The sequence below is a fragment of the Saccopteryx bilineata genome, chromosome 6 (genome assembly GCF_036850765.1).
Source record: "Saccopteryx bilineata isolate mSacBil1 chromosome 6, mSacBil1_pri_phased_curated, whole genome shotgun sequence".
Classification (NCBI taxonomy): Eukaryota; Metazoa; Chordata; class Mammalia; order Chiroptera; family Emballonuridae; genus Saccopteryx; species Saccopteryx bilineata.
In genome coordinates, this window is record NC_089495.1 from 73537862 (window position 1) to 73559763 (window position 21902).

At 41.2% G+C, this 21902-nt stretch overlaps 1 protein-coding gene and 1 long non-coding RNA gene across 17 annotated transcripts in view; one reads left to right on the top strand and one right to left on the bottom strand.

The window, feature by feature from the left end:
* MYCBP2 (MYC binding protein 2) overlaps positions 1–5934 on the top strand; it is a 333902-nt gene extending 327968 nt beyond the window's left edge. For 9 of the 16 annotated variants that reach the window (XM_066236389.1, XM_066236395.1, XM_066236388.1 and 6 more), the window contains one exon: positions 4940–5934. In XM_066236389.1, coding sequence (XP_066092486.1) covers positions 4940–5055 — 116 coding nt within the window. In that variant the 3' untranslated portion in view covers positions 5056–5934. The remainder of the gene's footprint in view (positions 1–4939) is intronic. The other 7 variants (XM_066236397.1, XM_066236394.1, XM_066236402.1 and 4 more) reach the window with 2 other exon arrangements.
* Positions 969–21844, bottom strand: LOC136308743 (uncharacterized). Its single transcript, XR_010726170.1, has 3 exons — positions 21722–21844; positions 4525–4654; positions 969–3011 (listed from the first exon to the last, which is right to left on the bottom strand). It is a non-coding gene; the product is annotated as an uncharacterized lncRNA (long non-coding RNA).
* Positions 21845–21902: the final 58 nt, after the last annotated feature.

Consider the following 21902-nt stretch of genomic DNA (forward strand, 5'->3'; position numbering starts at 1 on the left):
GTTGGGAGGCTGGTGATCCTAGTGAGGTGGAATAACAGGTTTACCGTAATGAGAGAAGCAGAGGGGAGCTAAGTGTGACCACAGAAGGGAATTTACGTGAGCTCTATCTTAAATTATTGAAAATACATACAGAAGTACATATACCACATATACAATGTTGTTAAAGCTGGGAAACACACAGTCTCACCCATTGCTTATCAGAGTGCACGTGGTAGACCCTCTGGTGCCTCTCAAAACTGCAGATACATCTACTTTTCAACAACTCTACTTTTGGGGACATACCTACATATGTGAAGAAATTAAACAAGGAAAAATGTGCAAGGTTATTCATTGCAGCACTGCTTGTAATAATAAAAATTTATAAACACCCAGTAATTTGCACCATTAAAAAAGAGAAGACAACTGAGGATGGAGTTTCTGTGCACTAAGATGGACAGATCTATAGGAGAGAGTGTGTATTAAATGATAAGTCAAATTATAAAATTGTGTATATAGTGTGCTGCCTTTATAGGAAAGGAGGAAATGAATATGTGTGTGTGTGTGTGTGTGTGTGTGTATGTATGTGGTCTACCGGAAAGTTCTGTCCGTTTTTGGAATAAAACAAAATACAAATTTTTTTTAATAAATAAATTTTTACTAATTTTAATGGGGTGACATTAATAAGTCAGGGTACATATATTCAAAGAAAACATGTCCAGGTTATCTTGTCATTCAATTCTGTTGCATACCCATCACCCAAAGTCAGATTGTCCTCTGTCACCTTCTATCTAGTTTTCTTTGTGTCCCTCCCCTTCCCCTTCCCCCTCTTCCTCCTTCCCTCCCCCCGCCCCCAGTAACCACCACTCTCTTGTCCATGTCTCTTAGTCTCGTTTTTATGTCCCACCAATGTATGGAATCCTGCAGTTCTTGGTTTTTTCTGATTTACTTATTTCACTCCATATAATATTATCAAGATCCCACCATTTTGTTGTAAGTGATCCGATGTCATCATTTCTTATGGCTGAATAGTATACCATGGTGTAAATGTGCCACATCTTCTTTATCCAGTCTTCTATTTTTTTTTTTTATGGTGATTAAAGCCTTTAAGCAAACTCTTGGCCAATACAGCAAGAATCCATAAAAGAGTAGTGTCCTTAACATGTTTACCAAGTCCAAGTTGGCCCCAACACCATGCCAAATCCCTGAAAAATGCAACCCAACCCCAGTTCAGTCTTTTAGGAGCTGTCACAGGAAGCAGGAGTTCAGGAAAAGTCCACCTCCAGGAAAAGTACGCATGGCACTGGAATTGTTGTCACAATTCTATACTTTGCAGCTCACGTCCAAGTCCCAATGACCGCTGCTTCTAGCTGGTAATGATTCAGGTGGACTGGAAAAGCCATATATATGGTCTACCGGAAAATTCTGTCCGTTTTTGGAATAAAACAAAATACAAATTTTTCTTACCGTCAATAAACTTTATTAAATAATATAATTGCCATTATTATTAATGATTTCTTGCCAGCATGAGGGCAATTTGTATATCCCATTTTTGAAAAATGTTTTATCTTTTGATGCGAAAAATTGAACCAGTGCTTGTTTGATATCTTCTTCATTTTTGAATTGTTTGCCCTTCAAAAATTTTGTAAGGACAAAAACAAGTGATAGTCGGAAGGTGCTAAGTCTGGGGAATATGGTGGATGCGACAGACATACTTCTGTAGCATTTCTTCCTTGTTGAAATTTGTAAAAATTACAGTGGCGTAAATGAACTTTATCAGCAGCCATGGGTACACTATCGCTTCACACATAAGACTCACATGAATCAACTTTGTTTTAATTTGCTACATCAGTATGTATACATTAAGTGATAAAAATAGAGAGGCACACATGCGCCAAATAAACATGTGCTTACATGTCGAACCTTGTGATAGAAACGGACAAAACTTTCTAGTAGATCTTATATATTTGTTTACATTTGCATAAAAGCACTGGAAAGATACATAAGAAATTAATAAAATTGGTCAACTAATGGGGATAACAGGGAAGATGGGGAAGAGATGAGGGAATATGACTTCCTCCTGATTTTTAAACCATGAAAGATACATTATCTATTCAAAAACAAAGATAGTAAGGTAAGAGGGTATTCTTTTTAAGTAGGGCTTTTTGCTATTTTCACATATCAAATAAAAATTGTTAAATACTATTCCATCTCCAAAAGCCTTCCTTAAAAATATGGAAGTATTGTACTTTGAAAGAAGCAAGATCAGAATAATGTGAGGCTAGAGTGGTTAGGATAATGGCCAGAATAGAGATGTGAGCCATCATTAGTGGGAGGAAGGTCTGGAGGTGAGCAAATGAAGGAAATGAAAGGGGAAAGCAGTGTGCAAGGTCATTTGGGCTTGAAGGAAAGAGGGCTTATTGAATGAAAGTTGTAGCTTAGTGGTCTGGAAGTAAATGGGAGCCAGGAAAGCCAGTCTTGCTTCCTGGCCTTATGTCACAGAAGAGCTTGGGAGGTAAGTAACCAGCTTCTATTGTAGTTGAGAAAGTTTAGTGGTAAGCAGTATCATCGGGGAAAATCCAAATTTTACTCAGTGAAAGGAAGTTTCATCTCTATTTTTTTTAAAAAAAGCAAAAACAAAAAAGGAATTTTGCTAATAATGAAACAAGTGTAGAGAACACAGTGGCAGGTATTCACACAGGAAAGAAGGAGGATGGGCCAGGAAAAAGCTAGGCCTTGCCCCTCATACATTCACATGATGATCCAGGTCAGCCAACAATTGTGAATCACAGAAATGAGGCAGGACAGGAGTTTGAGAGATGGCAGAAGGTACTGACATTGATCCTGGGCATTTTCACATATATTATCTCATCTAATTTTTACAATTTACAAGATAGGTAGTATTATCCTCCATTTCACAAACAGAAAACTAAGTCCTAGAGAGGTTAAATACCTGGCCTAAGATCAGACTCTTCGATTGAGGTGTGCTTTTCCTTTCTCATACATTCCTCTAATTCATCTATTCATTTAGAGAACTGAAAGAGAATTAAAGGAGAACTCAGTGAAATTGGCAGGGAATATTGCTCATACAGTTTACTTAGAAGGATCGATTCTCTAACCACTGTAAACCCATTATTTTTTTTTTTTTTTTTTTTTTTTTTTTTACAGAGACACAGAGTCAGAGAGAGGGCTAGATAGGGACGGACAGACAGGAATGGAGAAAGATGAGAAGCATCGGTCATTAGTTTTTCGTTGTGACCTTAGTTGTTCATTGATTGCTTTCTCATATGTGCCTTGACCGCGGGCCTTCAGCAGACCGAGTAACCCGTTGCTCGAGCCAGCGACCTTGGGTCTAAGCTAGTGAGCTTTGCTCAAACCAGATGAGCCTGCACTCAAGCTGGTGACCTCGAGGTCTTAAACCTGGTTCCTCAGCATCCCAGTCCGACGCTCTATCCACTGCGCCACCACCTGGTCAGGCGTCAACCCATTATTTTTAATTAATATATGGATGAAAACAAAGAATCTGAATTAAGACGTTGAAGTAGATAACCCTCTGTTCACTCCTTTCTAAAATATTTATTGATGACCTTCCTGGCACCAGGATACTAGTACACATGAGCATCACAAGTCTTTTAAAAAATAGAAAAGTATAGTTTCTTGTACATTTTTAAGCTTAATGTATTTGATTATCTACAAATTTCTTTCCCAAAGTGTTTCTTCCATATTATATTTTCTATTATTGTTCATATTTTTAAACTGAATTTTATTTTTCTACTAATCTCTCTCCCATCTACTTTTCAAAAGAACATTAATACAGTCTTCTCTTTTTACCAGTGTGTCTTTTACACTTAAATTTGCTTATACTGCCTGACTAGGCAGTGGTGCAGTGGATAGAGCATCGACCTGGGATGCTAGGTACCCAGGTTCAAAACCCCAAGGTCACTGGCTTGAGCGTGGGCTCACCAGCATGAGTGCACTGTCTCTGGCTTCAAGCGGGATCATGGGCATGACCACAAGGTCACTGGCTCAGCTAGAGCACCCTAGGCAAGGCGCGTAGGAGGAAGCAGTCAGTGAACAACTAAGATGCCACAAGTTGATGCTTCTCATCTCTCTTCCTGTCTGTCCCTGTCTGTTTCTCTCTCTCTCTTGCTAAAAATAATAATAATAATTTTCTTTTACCTGGAGAAAAACATTTTATACAAAAATCTCTATATTTGCTCATTCAGAATAATTTCCTGCTAGACTAAATTGAGGAATTTATAGGACCATTTTTGCTCATTCTCTTTGCTTTAAAATCATGAACTGAATTCATAAATTAGTCAAAAACGATTTGTAGCTCATTGTTATCTGTAGGCAGGATTCTGCGGGTAGGAGACCAGGTCCCTTCTTCTACATATATATCTCATATGTGAGGTTTTTTTTATCAGAAACAATATTACTTTTGCATTTAGGGAAAAAGTTTTCTTTTTTTTTAATTCAGTGAGAGGAAAGAAAGCAGAGAGACGGACTTCTGCATGCACCCCAACCAGGATCCTCTGGCAAGCTTACTAGGGGACGATGCTCTGCCAATCTGGGGTGTTGCTCCGTTGCTCAGCACCAAGCTCTTCTTAGCGCCTGAGGTGGAGGCCATGAAGCCATCCTCAGCACCCGGGGCCATCGCGCTCCAACCAAATCATGGCTGCAGGAGGGGGAAGACAGAGAGAGAGAGAGAAGGGGGAGGGGTGGAGAAGCAGATGGTCGCTTCTTCTATATGCCATAACCAGGAATCAAACCCAGGACATCCACATGCCGGGCTGATGCTCTACCACTTTGGACAGGGCCAAAAATTTTTTAAATCTTATATTTGCTTAACCATTGTCATATTATTTCTCTGAATAACTTGTCAGTGATTTATATTTATATTAAGCTTATATGTATATGTATTTTTAATTATGTTCTTTTGCCTCCTCCAAAATTTATACAGGTCCCAAAGGCAAACAGTTAGAAGGCACTGAATGTCCACTCCATGTTGTTCATCCACCCACTGGGGAAGAGTTTGCTCTGGGTTGTGGAGTGTGCAGAAATGCTCACACTTTTTAAAATACTAAGATTCCTTTGTCTATGGAGAGAAAAGTTGCCTTCATCCCCCAAGTGGATATGGCGAAGTTTAAACTCTGCTCAGGATAAGGACGGGACCATTTTTACATCCATAAAAATGAACCATTCACAGTGCAAGAAGGATGCCAAATACCATGTACATAATTCTTGCCATGGAAAGTTTCCCCATTATTTTGGTTTATTTTCTTTCGAGCCAAGACATCAAACTTGTGAGGTGTTTGCATGTGGCCGTTACCGTCATTGGCCTGTGAAGCATTGGACATTTATAGATAATTGATATAAAAAGAATCGCCATGCCCATGGACTAAGAATGATGCTGGCTTTCAAGCAAAAAAAAAAAATAATAATCATTGTTTATTGTATACTGCCTTTTTTGTAATCCTGTACAATTGCATCACAGGTGGGGATAAAAAGAATAATATCCTGGTTTATTTCCTAGACTGTTATTTAAAATACATTGTGTTAGGACAGCATATAAATGTAATAAGTATCACACTGTATATAAAGATATCAATGTTTGTCCTCTATAAGAATTACTAAATTACAACTGCAGTTTCATTTAAACTTCTAGGTTAAGTTTGAGCCTGAAATTTTAATGAAGTGCAATACTGAGTGTGCCTCATTATCTTGCAGCTGTAAACATATTGGAATGTACATGTCAATAAACCACTGTACATTTTTATACAGTGATAAAGCAAAACAATTGTGTAAGGTGTTGCTTGAGAAACAAAATTTAAATATCTTTAAGGTCTAAGATTCCATTAGTTTTCCTTGGAAAGAAAATTACTAACATAGCACAATCATAACTTGTATAACTGTTAGGGAACATAAAAGTAATAATGAATTACAATATTGGTAATTTAACTTAACACTGTGTAAAAGATATATATATAGATATAGATATAGATATAGATATATTAAATAGACATATGACAAACACAGAGGAAAACATTTAGGAAATGGATTAACTTCTACTTTATCAACCAGTACCTTTTAGAACTTTTATAAAGTAATCAACAAAATCACTAGCTTTCTCTTTATCTACTATAGACTACAGTGTTGTTTTGTTTAATAGTTAACTCATGAAATTGCCAAATTGTTTATTTAGGACTCATTATAAAATCAGATTATATTTATTTCATAAGACTGACTAAAGTTTTATGGGTTTTATCTTAAATTCCCTCTGTTGGAAATATATAAATTAATTGTTTAATATCCATTATTTTATTATTTGTTAAACATTTGTGAGAAATTTAAAATAATCTGTGCCTTGAAGGACCTTAAAGTATAAAGAAAAGATCAAATCCAAGCACAGATAACTAGAGAATGTGCTGATAAATTTCATTAAAATGTTTAAGCCAAGTGCTTCAGGATTTAGGAAATATCGTTGTTCATAGGTTTCTTTTTGTTTTTGTTATTGTTGCTGGGAGTGGTGTAGCTAAGAGGTCTTTGAAGCTGCATCTTGAAGAATAAGTAGCATTTCAAAGGACAGAGATATAGAGAAAGAAAAAAGTAGGTAAGTAGAAAATTCTAGAAGATGATTAGTGAGTAGTCTTAAGTTTCTTGATGTTGGAGACCTTACCAGGAAAAAAAAAAAAAAAAAAAAAATCTGAAAATCAAGAAGACTCTGATCTGTTCATGATGCAACTTGTGGATCCACTACTCAAGCATCTGGGCTTCCTGAGCAAGGAAGGACTTTGAAACAGTACGTACAGTCCCACTATGTCTAAATAAGATACATCTGAACCATCACTGTAAAAGAAATGATATATTTTAAAATTTCTCAAGAGAAGAATATTCAAACTTCCTTAACGGTGCCTTAAAGTTAAAAGCAAATTTTTTTTGAGAGAGAGAAAGAAGCATCTACTACTCATGGTTCCACACTTAACATTATACCATTGATTGCTTCTCATATGTGCTCTGTCCAGTGCTCAAACTGGTGACCTCAGGGGTCCAGCCAATACCCTCGGGATCGAGCCGGTGCCCTCAAGAATGAGCTAGCACCCTCGAGATCAAGTCATTGACCCCCAGGATCAAGTTCGTAACCTTTGGGATTGAGCCAGCATCCTCAGGATGGGCAACCCCAGGGTCAAGCCAGTGACCTAGCACTCTGGGGCAATGCTCTGTCCGCTGTTCTACCAGCCAGGGCCACAAGTAATTTTTACATTGCCCAATGTGTGTAAGCAAGAGTAATTTGTTGTTATTAGGGTACTCCTAAGCCAAGCTGAAAGAATTACAGACAGGACTCACTCAATTCCAATCTCTAGAATACCTTGGCTTAATATTTCATGAAGAAATCCTGATACTTGAAGCTGAAAATGGTCCTGAAGGTATTCACATGTTTATATCCTCTCACATTTTTGTTTTTGACAGAGCGCCCATTGGGACTCTGTTCAAAAGAGATTCCAGAACAGCCTCTTTCTTCAAGACATACCATTCTGCATGAGTATACTGGATGACAGGTATCAGGAAGGGATAACCCTGCTCATCACACTGCTTCTCAGGACCTTCTTAGGAATCGGCCTCGGCCTCTTTTTCCAACTTTCGCTTAGCACAGTAGTCTCGTTCTGTGCCCAGGATTATGGGAAAAAACTGAGGGCACGGGCTCAGGACTGGCTTCACATGTTTCCAGAAGACACAAAGTCAGTACCGAGAGGGAGTCTGTTCCTAGGTATACCCAGGAAAACGAGAGAATGCAATGAGGCCATTGTAAACATAGTTGACCAAACTCACAGGCCAAAGGAATGAAACTAACCTTGAGAAGGCCACAAGGGAGATGTCATAGACACTTGAGAACTGTAAAGAATGCCATTTTGTATCCATTAACTTTGCCAGCAAATTGATCAGCTCTAGTGTATAAATTGAAGATGAAAAGAAAGGAAATGGGAAAGCCATCTCAAGTTAATACTCTTGTAATAAAAGGGAAAAAGTAACAAAGCCCTATGATGCACTTACCTTCATTTATGAGGAAGCCATTTTTAAATACATCCCAAGCATCTCAAATCTAGGAAACTTAAAAAGATTTTAGGAATAAGTCCCTGGCGGGTTGGCTCAGTGGTAGAGCATTGGCCCAGCATGTGGAAGTCCCAGGTTTGATTCTCAGCCAGGGCACACAGGAGAAGCATCCGTCTGCTTCTCACCCCTCCCCCTCTTCTTTCTCTCTGTCTCTCTCTTCCCCTCCCACAGCCAAGGCTCCATTGGAGCAAAGTTGGCCTGGGCACTGAGGATGGTTCCATGGCCTCCGTCTCAGGCACTAGAATGGCTCCAGTTGCAACAGAGCGACACCCCAAATGGGCAGAGCATCACCCCCTGGTTGGCATGCCAGGTGGATCGGTCGGGCGCATGCGAGTGTCTGTCTGCCTGCCTACCCCTGCTTCTCACTTCAGAAAAATAAAATAAATTTTTTAGGAATAAATTATACCAAAGCAGAGAAGGGAGATGGCTTTGGCATGCATTATGTTTAAGCATACAGTGCACGAAGGCCATTTTCAAATGCTATGTGTCATATACTAGGCAGGAAACAGCAAGCAGAATCACAATGGTATGGGGGAATCTGGAAAGAATCTTCATTTCCTGTTATATGTTAGGCCATGGAAAAGCTGTTTCCCTTAAGCAGTCTTCTGGCTAGGTTGTTTAGGGCTAAAAACTCCTTTTTTATCAATGACTCTTATTTTTAAAATATATGCAGTACTCTTTAGTCCCTCTTCATTCACAGTGGTTACTAATGTGCCTTTTTCTTCAGATTTGTCAGCCCCAACATCTCTTCCTGCCTTCTTCGTCATTGAATTCTACTTGTACATGGTTATATACATTTCTTACATTGGCTGTGTAGTTCCTCCCAGCAACTCTAGAGTAAAACATTAATCTCATTTTAACAGATAATTTTAAAGGCTTAAAGAAGTTAAATAACTGGCATTAGATTCTAGCTAATCTAGATTCATCTAAAAAAAAACCCTGAGATGTGAATCAGATCTTTCTGTCTCAAATCCAAACTCTTTCTACCACATCAGGCTATTACTATTGCATTACCAACTGGTTCTATGAAAATAGTTTATGAAGTGGTAACTGGACACTTATAATGTGAACAAAGTCATGAAGGAGCTAACAGTATTTGCCTTAAGGAATGTACCATATATACTGCTCACAAAAATTAGGGAATATTTCAAAATGATTATGAAGCGATAAAAAAATGAGGCATTTGATTTTTATTAAACAAGAACATCAGAAAAGCAAACAAGTCAAAGAAAGTTGTTTGATTATGCAAATGAGATGCAAAACCAACTTTTATTTCATTGGTGAAAATGCACTATACAAAAGGCTGAAAGTGCTTGACCAGGTGGTGGCACAGTGGATAGAGTGTTGGACTGGGATGCAGAGGACCCAGGTTTGAGACCCCGAGGTCCCCAGCTTGAGCATGGGTTCATCTGGTTTGAGCAAAGCTCATGAGCTTGGACCTAAGGTTGCTGGCTTGAGCAAGGAGTTACTTGGTCTGCTGTAGCCCCAAGGTCAAGGCACATATGAGAAGGCAATCAGTGAACAACTAAGGTGCCGCAACAAAGAATTGATGCTTCTCATCTCTCTCCCTTCCTGTCTGTCTGTCCCTCTCTCTGACTCTATCTCTGTCTCTGTAAATAAAAAAATTAAAAATTTGTTTTAAAAAAAGGCTGAAGGTACTGGAGTATCTATCTGCACATTTTCCCCTAGGCTCTGTGTCGGCAGCCCCAGGCAATGACAGAGCACGGCAGAGTGTTAGAGCCAGCCACTTCTACCCAAGGAATCCCTCCTTCCTGGGCCATCTTTCTTCTTGTTTTCCTTTCCCAGATACCACACCCACATCACAGTCTGAGGGCTGTCCCTACCTACTCCTGTTACTGACCTTTCTCAGCACTACCCTCAACAGATTTCTTGCACCTCTGACTTTATCTTGGCATCTGCTTCGTACACGACCTGACTGACCGACACAATAGGATAATACATTTTAAATGACTTATGGTTGCTTCATTTCACAAATGACATAAGGTAGCTTAGAAAAAAATACATAGACTATAAAAGATAAATACTGGAAGGAGTTACAGTGAAAAGAAATTAAGAAAAGAAAAGCCAAGGTTAGAGATGAGTGTCCAGTAAAGAACCACACAGTCTTACATTGTTGCTAGAGAATAGACCATCAACTTCACAGTGAGTTTCTTAGCTAACAAAGGAAAGCAAGAAATACATTCAGTTATAATATCCATTTCCTGCAAAAAGTAGATGCAGGTACTTGAGCCTAGTTTTGAAGGAAGTTTTGACAAGCAAAAGTGGGAAAGCACATTGCAGGGAGAAAGTGTGGTGAGAACTAAGGCACTGCTGTGTGCTCCTCAGAAGTGTGAGTAAGCTGTTTGCTTCATTAATTCACTTAACAAATATTTGAGCACCTGTTCTATATACACACTTCACAGTGCAGGCTCATGAGATGTTCCCAGATGCTTAGTAACCATGACTTAAACACAGAAGGCAAATGACCATGTGAGTTAGTAAATGTGTGCAGCACACTGTGCTAGGGATGTGACAGTCACAGAACACAAATACAGAGACAAGTAATATAAAGTTAGTAAGAACTATAATCAAGGTTTTCTGATAATAAGAGAGAATTGTGGAGGGCTTACAGTGACAAGCACTGCTGATGCGTGGTTATGGTAGGCAGAATGACAGTCCCCAAATAGGCCCATGTCCGAATCCCCAGAATATACGAATTTGTTGCCTTACATGTCAAAAGGGACTTTGCTGATGTGATGAAGGGTAGAGACCTAGAAATGGAGAAACTTTCCTGGGCTAAACGAATAGGCCCAATGTTATCACAAGGGTCCTAATACAGGAAAAGAGGAGGCAAAGTCAGGCAATGATTGTAGCCCATTTCACACTTCAGACCTCCAAAACTGCGCAGTAATATTTGTTTTAAGACACGGAGGCTGTAGTAATTTGTTATAGTAGCACATTTCATTTTCTACAAGCCTGTGAACTATTACTTTCCTTTTGCAGATGAGGCAACTGAATCTCACAAAGGTTAAATAACTAGCACAGGTTTTACAAAGACTGGAGTACCAAAAGACAAAAAAATGAAGCTATCTCAATCATTTGTGAGATCGTTTATATATTGAAATAATATTTTGGATATGCTAGGTATATATTTAAATAACATTATTAAAATTAATTTTACCTATTCCTTTGTACTTTTTAAAACTACTGATTAATTTTTAGAGAGAGAAGAAGAGGGAGAGAGAAAGAAACATCCACTTGTTCTACTTGTTCATTGGCCCTGACCAGGGATCAAACCCACAACCCTGGGGGATCAGGACAATGCTCTAACCAACTGAGTCACCCGACCAGGGCTGCTCTTTTATACTTTTAAAAAAATGTGGCTTCCAGAAAACTTTAAATTGCATATGTGGCTTGCATATATTTCTAATTAACAGTGCTGGCCTAGAATCTCATTCTCAACAATTTCGATTTTGTCTTTGTATTTTTTTTTTCTTTTTTATAAAAGCAAGAGACGTGGTTTAGGAATAATTCAGGAATCAGGTCAGGCGGTAGCTCGAAAAACACTGCCTCTGGAGCAGGCCAGTTGGAAAGTACGACTGTGGTCTTGGGAAGAGTTGATAAAGGATCTTGTCAAAGTTTCAAAACATCCTTCTTTTCTTTGAGGAGCTTACAAACTAATCTTAGTGTTAAAATGCAAAGATATGGCCTAAACTGAAATGGTTTAGTTAGCCTAATTTTCCAGAGAGGGAAGTGTATGCTGAAGCAACTAAAAGGGGAGAGGTGGGAATGCTGAGGCAAGATGCCAAGCAGAAGTGAGTGTCCTTACTCAGAGTCAGAGCCAATAGTAACAACAAGAGCAATGTAGCTAGCTAGCATTTAATATGCCTGTGACTGGCCTAGGTGCTTAACTTACCATATTTCCCCGTGTATAAGATGTACCTTTTTCAAAAAATTTGAGGTCTAAAAACTGGGTGCGTCTTATACAGTGGTTGTAGCTTTTTTTTTTTTTACTTGCATTTCCCACTTTTTTGCACGGATTAGGAGTTTCATGAATTTTATGATGAATAAAACTTGAGTTCAATAACTTTATGTAATACACTTTTTTTAAATTTCAGGCCCCCAAATTAGGGTGTGTCTTATACATGGGAGTGTCTTATACATGGGCAATGCGGTGTGTTAACTCATTTAGTTCTCATGATAACCTATGTGGTAGTTATTTTAGAGATGAGGAAACTGAAGCACAAAGAAGTTACCTTGGAACTTGTCTAAGCTTGCATATCTAGTATAGGCAGAACCAGGATCAAAATTAAGCCACAACTCAGCTCTTCTCCCTCCAGATCTGGAGCAGCTTTGACTGAACAGTGGAGGCTTCTGGCTCTCAAGTTTGCAAGTTCCAGAAAGGGGAGGAGTTGACAAGAGTTCCTCCTCCTCTGGGGAAACACCAGACTGGGGAAGCTGAGAAAAGAAAGCTTCAGAAAAAGGAGAGAGGAAAAGAGGTCAAAGAGTGGGAAAGAACACTAAATCTAGAGGGCCTTTCCCTTGCATGATTCAAAGGAATAACTAAGGTAAAGTTAAAACCTCTGTTTCTCTCCAACTCAACTGCTCTCCAGGGACCTGCCTACCCCTTAGAAAAAAACATTATGCATCTTTTTCACAGTAAGATCTGTGATTCATCTGTCAACTTGGAAGGCAGGAAATCCATCTAAAAGAGGCCGTTGTCATGCCTATTTTCCTGGGGCTCCTTCTAAGACTGGCCTGGTCCAAGCCACCACCACTCCTATGCTACGAGGCAGAATTACCCATGGTTAAATGGCAGCTATGGAGAAGACACGCCCACCCACACTCACAGATACAGACACACTGAGACCAAATTCCATGATTGCTTTTCAGTTAGAAGGAATAATCATGTGAGACCCAAGAAAGAGCCTTTTCAGGTCAACTCTGCACTGGCAAGGAGCTATGGTTTCAAACAAAACAACACAAATTCAAAATAACTTTAGCAAACAAGAGGAAAATTCAACCGCTGTAACACCGCCAGTCCTCAGGAATAGTGTAGAACCAGGGTTGGGGGCTCTGGCTCTGTCCCTTCTGTAAGTCCTTTCTGCATTTCTTTTGCTATTCTTTCTAATCACAGAGCAACTTTTTCTGCTTTCCAGGCAGTGTGGTAGAAAATGAGCACCTATACAGCTCCTGGGTTTACAAATTCAAGCACCCATGAAAAGGATTAATAAAGTTGACTAAACATTGGGTTGCTTTTTGTCATCACATGCATTGGGAATACTAAACAGGGTTAGTAACAAAATATTTTTCTCTGCTAGACCAATCTACTCCATAGCTTCCTTCTGCCCTTTCCCACTACAACTGATAAATGTAAGTAAGTATGGACTGATTTTAAAAATAAGTACAAGTTCCTTTTTTTTTTTCAAAAAGGTGAAATAAAGGAGAAAATCCAAGATGGAGTAGGTGGAAGCTACACTCACAGGGAACCAGGACCAAACTGGAATTACAACCAAGTTACAGAGCAATCATCCAGAAAAACCAGCTGACGATGAGCTGAAGAGAAGTCTTATAACCAAGGATTTATAGAAGAAGCCGCGTTGAGATGGGTAGGAGGGGCAGAGACACAAAAAGGGGTGTCCCGCTCCCACAGGTGGCAGCTGACATCCCAGAGGGTTAGCTCAGAAGCAGAGTTTCCCCTGAGGAGCATGGGTTCTAAGCCCCGAGCTGGGCTCTCCAGCCCAGAGAGCACCAGCGCCTGGAAGAGGCACCGACATAACATCTGGCTGTGAACAGAAGGGGAATTTCTGTCCAGAAGAGAGAGATGGGAGTATGTTAAAGACACAGGCACTCTCTTAAAGGGCCAATGCACAAAAGCTCATTCACAGCAGCTCTGGGGAGAGAGCTGAAGAGACAGCCACCAGGATCCCTGTGCTGAGTTCCTCTCCCACACCACAGAGGGTGGCATCTCTTGCGTGGCATCAGCTTGGGGAAAGCAATAGCCCCACCTCTGGACTCTCTCTTGCCCCACCCTGTGAATCTTACATCCTGCTGAGGAGTCAGCTGCCTGGGCCAGGGTGTAGAGGTCTGGGAAGACTCAGGGGGTGTCAGTGCCTGAGTTGTATGGCTTTTGGGTAGGAACCATTCTCCCCAATTTCTTGTGAATCTGACTGGGTCTTCCCCCTCACAGAAAACCTGATAAAACCACTCTCCAGGATTGCAGCAGACACCCCCCAGCCTCCAGCTCCATAGGCCTCACCTGCCCAACTCCCAGCGGCTCCCTGCTAAGGTCAAGGCAAATCCAGGACAGACTGAGTTACGTGGCTCTAGAACAGAGGCCATTTTCCCCTTATACTCCCAACCGAAGCAGAGCCCTCCCTACACATGGCCAAATCTCAGTCTGTTGGGGCCTGATAATCTGGCCTCATCCTGATCACTCCCTGAGACCCCGCCCAAACACAGAGGTGTGCAACTTCCCAGCAGATGGGAGGCAGACTTGGTACACTCAGGGACATTTGCTGAGTGCACCAATGTTGAGACTGTATAAATCTGATGAACTCTACTTGTCCCTACCTAGTCATTCACTATGAACATATCTCATGCAACTCGAGTACTGCCAGAGACTCTTACAGTGCCTGAACCTAACAGCCAGCCAACAGGCAGAAGTAGGTGGAGGTAGATCTTGGAGTGTTTGGGACTTTTGCTGACTTGTCTCCAGGACTGATTCTGGTAAAAGCCAGTCTTAGTGTACAGTTTGGCCCTTCCTGCATGCACCCAGGCCAAATTGAGGTAGCCACAAACTTTGGATCACCTGTAGCTCCAAACTGGTTGTCAGGGTCAGTCCCAGACAGTGTCTGACATTGCTCTGCACCAGGTTCCCTCTCAAGAGGCTCAGAACCAACACATCTATTGGCCAGCTTCAGACAACATCATAGCAGGATCCAAAGAGCTTCATAAGCAGCATAATGAAAGGGAGACCCCAGCAGGCACCAGGCCCTGCTGAGGCAAGTTCCACTTCCTGAGGTCAGCACCTGCATAGCTGTGCGCACACCATGTTCGTGGCTGAGCCTGTTAGCCAGCCTAAGGGTTGATCCCACACATGAATGGGCCAATAGTAATCAGACTCAGTTACAATAGGAGGGTCCACACAACCGACACCAGGGACATCTCTGGAGCACCCAGCTGAGGTGACCAAGGAGACAGTGCCAGTCGGTCCCACAGGATACCTACTGTGTAAGGCCGGCTCACCAAGGCGGGAGTCATAGCAGGTCTCTCTATCATATTACATAGAAACAAACACAAAAAGCATCCAAAATAGGAAGACAAAGAGTCTCCAAATGAAAGAACAGAGCAAACCACTAGAAAAAGAGCTAAATAAAATGGAGGCAAGCAGTTTATTAGATATAGAGTTCAAAGTAATGGTTATAAAGATGCTCAACAGCATGAAAAAGCACATAAAATGAAAAGAAAGAAAAAGTCAAAAATGAATATAATGTTTGACATGAAGAATACAGTGGAAGAAGTAATGAGTAGGTTAGCTAAAGTAGAAGACTGAATCCATGAAAATAACACCCAATCAGAGCAACAAAAAGAAAAAAAGAATTTTTTTAAAAAGAGGATAGTTTAAGGGACCTTTGGGACAACATGAAGTATAAAAACATCTGCATCATAGGGATACAAGAAGAAGAGAGAGAATAAGGAATTGAAAACTTCCCTAACCTGGTGAAGGAAAAAGATACACGAGTCCAGAAAGAGCAGAGTCCCCAACAAGATGAACCAAAAGAAGCCCACATCCATTCACATCATAATTAACATGGCAAAAGTTAAAGACAAAGAGAGACTTAAAAGAAGCAAGAGAAAGACAGATTAGTTACCTACAAGGGAGCTCCCATAAGACTGATTTCTCAACAGAAAAAATTTCAGGTCAGAAGGGATTGGAATGAAATATTCAAAGTGATGAAAAGTAAGGACCTACAACCACGACTACTTTACCCAGTAAGGCTAATATTTGAAATTGAGGAAGTAAAGAGCTTTCCAGACAAGAAAATGCTCTAGAGTTTGTAACTACAAAGCCAATATTACAAGAAATGTTAAAGAACCTGCTTTAAAAAGAAAAAAAGAAGAAACCAGAGGAACATAGTTAAAAAAATAAAATGTCAGTAAAGCCTGACCAGGCAATGGCGCAGTGGATAGAGCGTCAGACTGGGATGCAGAGGACCCAGGTTCGAGACCCCGAGGTCGCCAGCTTGAGCGTGGGCTCATCTGGTTTGAGCAAAAAAGCCCACCAACTTGAACCCAAGGTCGCTGGCTCCAGCAAGGTGCTCGGTCTGCTGAAGGCCCGCAGTCAAGGCACATATGAGAAAGCAATAAATGAACAACTAGGGTGTTGCAATGCGCAATGAAAAATGATTTTGCTTCTCATCTCTCTCCGTTCCTGTCTGTCTGTCCCTATCTATCCCTCTCTCTGACTTACTCTCTGTCTCTGTAAAAAATAAATAAAATTAAAAAAAAAATGTCAGTAAATACATACCTATCAATAATCACTTTAAATGTAAATGGCTTAAATGTTCCAGTCAAAAGACATGGGTAGATGAATGGATAAGAAAACAAGACCCGGCCCTGGCCAGTTGGCTCAGCGGTAGAGCGTCGGCCTGGTGTGCGGGGGACCCGGGTTCAATTCCCGGCCAGGGCACACAGGAGAGGCGCCCATTTGCTTCTCCACCCCCTCCCCTCCTTCCTCTCTGTCTCTCTCTTCCCCTCCCGCAGCCAAGGCTCCATTGGAGCAAAGATGGCCCGGGCGCTGGGGATGGCTCCTTGGCCTCTGCCCCAGGCGCTAGAGTGGCTCTGGTCGCAGCAGAGCGACACCACGGAGGGGCAGAGCATCGCCCCCTGGTGGGCAGAGCGTTGCCCCTGGTGGGCGTGCCGGGTGGATCCCGGTCGGGCGCATGCGGGAGTCTGTCTGACTGTCTCTCCCCATTTCCAGCTTCAGAAAAATACAAAAAAAAAAAAAAAAAAAAAGAAAACAAGACCCAAGCCTGACCAGGTGGTGGCGCAATGGATAGAGTGTTGGACTGGGATGCAGAGGACCCAGGTTCAAAACCTTGAGGTCACTGGCTTGAGCGCGGGCTCACCAGCTTGACCATGGGGTCGCTGGCTTAAATGTGGGATCATTAACATGAGCCCATGGTAGCTGGCTTGAGCCCAAAGGTCGCTGGCTTAAAGCCCAAAGTCACTGGCTTGAGCCCAAGGTCACTGGCTTGAGCAAGGGGGGTCACTCTCTCTGCTCTAGTCCCTCCCCCCATCAAGGCACATATGAGAAAGCAATTAATGAACAACTAAGGAGGTGCAATGAAGAACTGATGCTTCTCATCTCTCACCCTTCCTGTCCGTCTGTCCCTATCTGTCCCTCTGTCTCTCTCTCTCCGTCTCTGTCACAAAGAGAAAGAAAACAAGACCCAAATATATGCTGTCTACAAGAGACCCACCTCAGAATGAAAGACACATACAGACTAAAAAGTAAAGGCAGGAAGGAAAATGACAGTTTGTGCAAATGGAAAAGAAAAGAAAAGCTGGGGTAGCAGTATTTATAGCTTATAAAATAGGCTTTAAAATAAAGGCTATAGTAAGAGATAAAGAAGAACACTAAATAATGATGAACAGAGCAATCCAACAACAGGATATAACTTCGGTAAACATTTACACACCCAATGTAGGAGCACTTAAATATACTGCTCACAAAAATTAGAGGATATTTCAAAATAGATATGAAGTGATTAAAAAAAAGCACTTGAGGCCCTGGCCGGTTGGCTCAGTGGTAGAGCATCGGCCTGGCGTACAGGAGTCCCAGGTTTGATTCCCGGCCAGGGCACACAGGAGGGGTGCCCATCTGCTTCTCCACCCCTCCCCCTCTCCTTCCTCTCTCTCTCTTCCCCTCCAGCAGCCAAGGCTCCATTGGAGCAAAGTTGGCCTGGGCGCTGCGGATGGCTCCATGGCCTCTGCCTGGGGCGCTGGAATGGCTCTGGTTGCAATGGAGCAACGCCCCAGATGGGCAGAGCATCACCGCCCCCCGGGGGGCATGCCGGGTGGATCCCAGTTGGACGCATGTGGGGTTCTGTCTAACTGCCTCCCTGTTTCCAGCTTTGGAAAAATGAAAAAAAAAAAAAAAGCACTTGATTTTTTTTTTATTTAACAAGAACATCAGAAAAGCAAATGACAAGTCAAAAAAGTTGTTTGATTATGCAAAATAGAGGCAAAATCAACTTTTATTTTATTGGTGAAAATGCAGTATACAAAAGGCTGAAAGTACTGGAGTATCTGCATGTTCCTTGATCCTATAATTTTTGTGCACAGTGTATATAAAGCAATTCTTGATAGACATAAGGGGAGAGATCAATAGCAATATAGTCATAATAGGAGATTTTAACACCCCATTGACATCATTGGATTAGATCTTCGACAGAAAGTCAACAAGGAAATGGCAGCCTTAAATGACACATTATCCTGACCAGGCGGTGGTGCAGTGGATAGAGCGTCGGTCTGGGATGCGGAGGACCCAGGTTCAAGACCCTGAGCTTGCCAGCTTGAGCACGGGCTCATCTGGTTTGAGCAAAGCTCACCAGCTTGGACCCAAGGTCACTGGCTTGAGCAAGGGGTTACTTGATCTGCTGTAGCCCCACGATCAAGGCACATATGAGAAAGCAATCCATGAACAACTAAGTGCCACAATGAAAAACTGATGATTGACATCTCTCTGCATTCCTGTCTGTCCCTATCTATCCCTCTCTCTGATTCCGTCTCTGTAAAAAAAAAAAAAAAAAAAAAAAAAGACACATTAGATCAGTCAGATTTAATTAATATGTTCAGAGCATTTCACCCCAAAGCAGCAGAATATGCATTCTTTTCAAGTGCACATGGAAGATTTTCTAGGATAGACCACATATAAGGACACAAACAAGTCTCAATAAATTTAAGGCGTCAGCAGGTGGTGGTACAGTGGATAGAGTGTCAGCCTGGGACACTGAAAACTCGTTTGAAACCCTGAGGTCACTGGCTTTTGCGTGGGCTAACCAGTTTGAGTGAGGTGTTGCTGGCTTCAGTGTAGGATCATGACCTCATGGTCACTGGCTTGAGCCCAAAAGTCACTGTCTTGAAGCCCAAGGTTGTTGCTGAGCCCAAGGTTACTGGCTTGAGCAAGGGATAACTGGCTTGGTTGAAGCCCCCTGGTCAATCAATGAACAACTGAGGTACCACAACTAAGAGCTGATGCTTCCCATCTCTCTCCCTTCTTATCTGTCTGTATCCCTCTCTCTCTCTCCCCACACAAAATAAAAAAATAATAAATTTAAGAAGACTGAAATTACATCAAGCATCTCTGACTATATGGTGTGAAACTAGAAACCAGTCACAAAGAAAAAACACACACAAAGACATGGAGGCTAATTAACATGTTACTAAACAATGAATGGGTTAAAAATGAGAGCAAGGAACAAATCAAAAGATATCTTGACATAAAAGAAAATAAGAACACAACAACCCAAAATCTATTGGACACAGTGAAAGCAGTCCTAAGAAGGAAATTCTTAGTAATACAGGAGGCCTATCTCAAAAAAAAGGAAAAATCTCAAATAAACAATCTAACTTTACCCTTAAAGAAACTTGAAAAAGAGCAAGAAACAAATCCCAAAGTAAATAGAAAGAAGGAACTAATGAGATTAGAGCATAAATAAATGAACTAGAGTGTAAAAAATACAAGAGATCATTGAAACCAAGAGCTGGTTTTTTTTTTTAAAGGTAAGCAGATTGACACACCTTTAACCAGATTTATCAAAAAAAAAGAGAAGATGCATATAAATAAAATCAGAAGTGAAAGAGAAGTAACAACAGACACCAAAGAAATACCTAGAAGCAACTTGTTCAGATTTTGATTGAAATTGCATTGATTTTAGGGGAAAAATTTTGGGGAGAATTTGTATCTTAATGATTTGGGTTTTTTCTAATCAGAAATGTGGCTTATCCATTGCTTTATTAGGTCTGAATATGGTTCAATAAAGTTTTCTGGATCCCCTCCCCCCCAGAAAAAGGTGATGTAAAATCTTTAAGTAATGGAAGGAGAGGAAGCATTTGAAAGGTAAAGTGTGCCAAGATCCCTTTCTTTCTCTCTCTTTCTTTCTCTCTCTCTCCCTCATTCCCTCCCTTCCTTCCTTCCTTCCTTTCTTTCTTTCTTTTTAGTGTGAGAGATGAGAAGCATCAACTTGTAGTTGTGGCATTTTAGTTGTTCATTGATTGCTCCTCAGATGAGCCAATGGCCTTGGGTTTAAGACAGTAACCTTAGGATCACAGCGATGATCCTATGCTCAAGAGATACCTTGCTCAAGTTGGTGAGCCTGTGCTGGAGCCAGAGACCTCCAGGTTTTGAACCTGAGACCTCAGTGTTCCAGGTTGATGCTCTGTCCACTCAGGTAAGCCTTGTCTTCTTACAGGGTGTATTAGCCTATGAGCAATTAAATAGGGACTACAGCTGGAGTTGAAGGTTTTAATATAATATAACATATACTCCTTATGTTTGCTTATTTAGTTTAATGGTTTTGCTGATCATTTATAATGTTACCCTAACTCTAAATAAATGGGTCTGCATTTGACTCTGTTCTCCCATCTTATAGTCATCATTGCTATTCTTACAACTTTCTAATGTTCTTCATCATCCAGTCACCAAGGGGCCTAAAAATGTTGCTAAAACAAGAACAATCACATTTTCATGTTGCAGAGATTTTGTTCAGTTTCACATGATGATCAGATAGTCAATTACTAACAGAAAACACTAGCGTCTTCCCACAATGAATCTGAATGAATTACACTTGGCTTCCTAGCTAACTTTGCGGGGGGAACTAGAAGAGTGGAGGGCTGCCTGGGCGTCCCTGCATTTTAGTATCTTACACATGGGTCAAATGGTTGAGAAGACATCTTTAGATGGAAGATACTTTCTTTTTATTTACTTTTGAGGGCGGCAGGAAGGATGGTGCATGATTCAAATTATGATTTTGCACCTAAGCACACTATAACTTTTAAAAACAACCCAGTATCCCCAAATCCAAACGTAAAACAAGTTAAGTAGGTAGCAGTTACAAAGGTACCTCGATTTACAAAAGGATTCAGCAGAGGTTTTCTTTTAAATAACCATATATTATTCCTTTACACTTTCCTTACTGAGTTACAGAAAACTATTTAAAAATTTCAAGATAGACGGTTTTAAAAAAATAACTCACTTTTAGAAAAACTGGAAAATAAATATTTTAAATATAAAAATCATCTGTAATCCCAGCATTAACACCAGGGGTCTCAAACTCCCGGCCGTGCGGCCCGCAGACTAATCAAACTTCGTGGATTAATCTGCGGGCCAGTCTGCGGGCCGCACAAAATTGGTGGGCCCGCGGGCCGCGAGTTTGAGACCCCTGATTAACACCATCACCATTCTGGTATATTTCCTTGCAGGTTTTTTTAAAAAACGCCTTGTGTAGTATATAAGGCGTGTGTATTTTTAGAGCCTGTTTGCCCCCTGGGTCCCGCGGCCCAGGCGTGGCCTTCCGAGACCGCGCCCACGCGCGGAGGTGTGTCAGCTGCCGCATCTCTTGCTTACCCTCTGCCCAACCAGCTGCTGCGCTGCAGCAGGCCAAAGAGACACTCCCTCCTTTCTCCTTTCTGCTCCACCTCCCTAAACTTTTCCGTTTCAACCGCAGGTGGACTCAGACATCTAGCTAGCTCCAGCCCTCCGTCTTCAGCTTCCAAACGAAAAATCCCTACAAGCAGCAGCAACAACT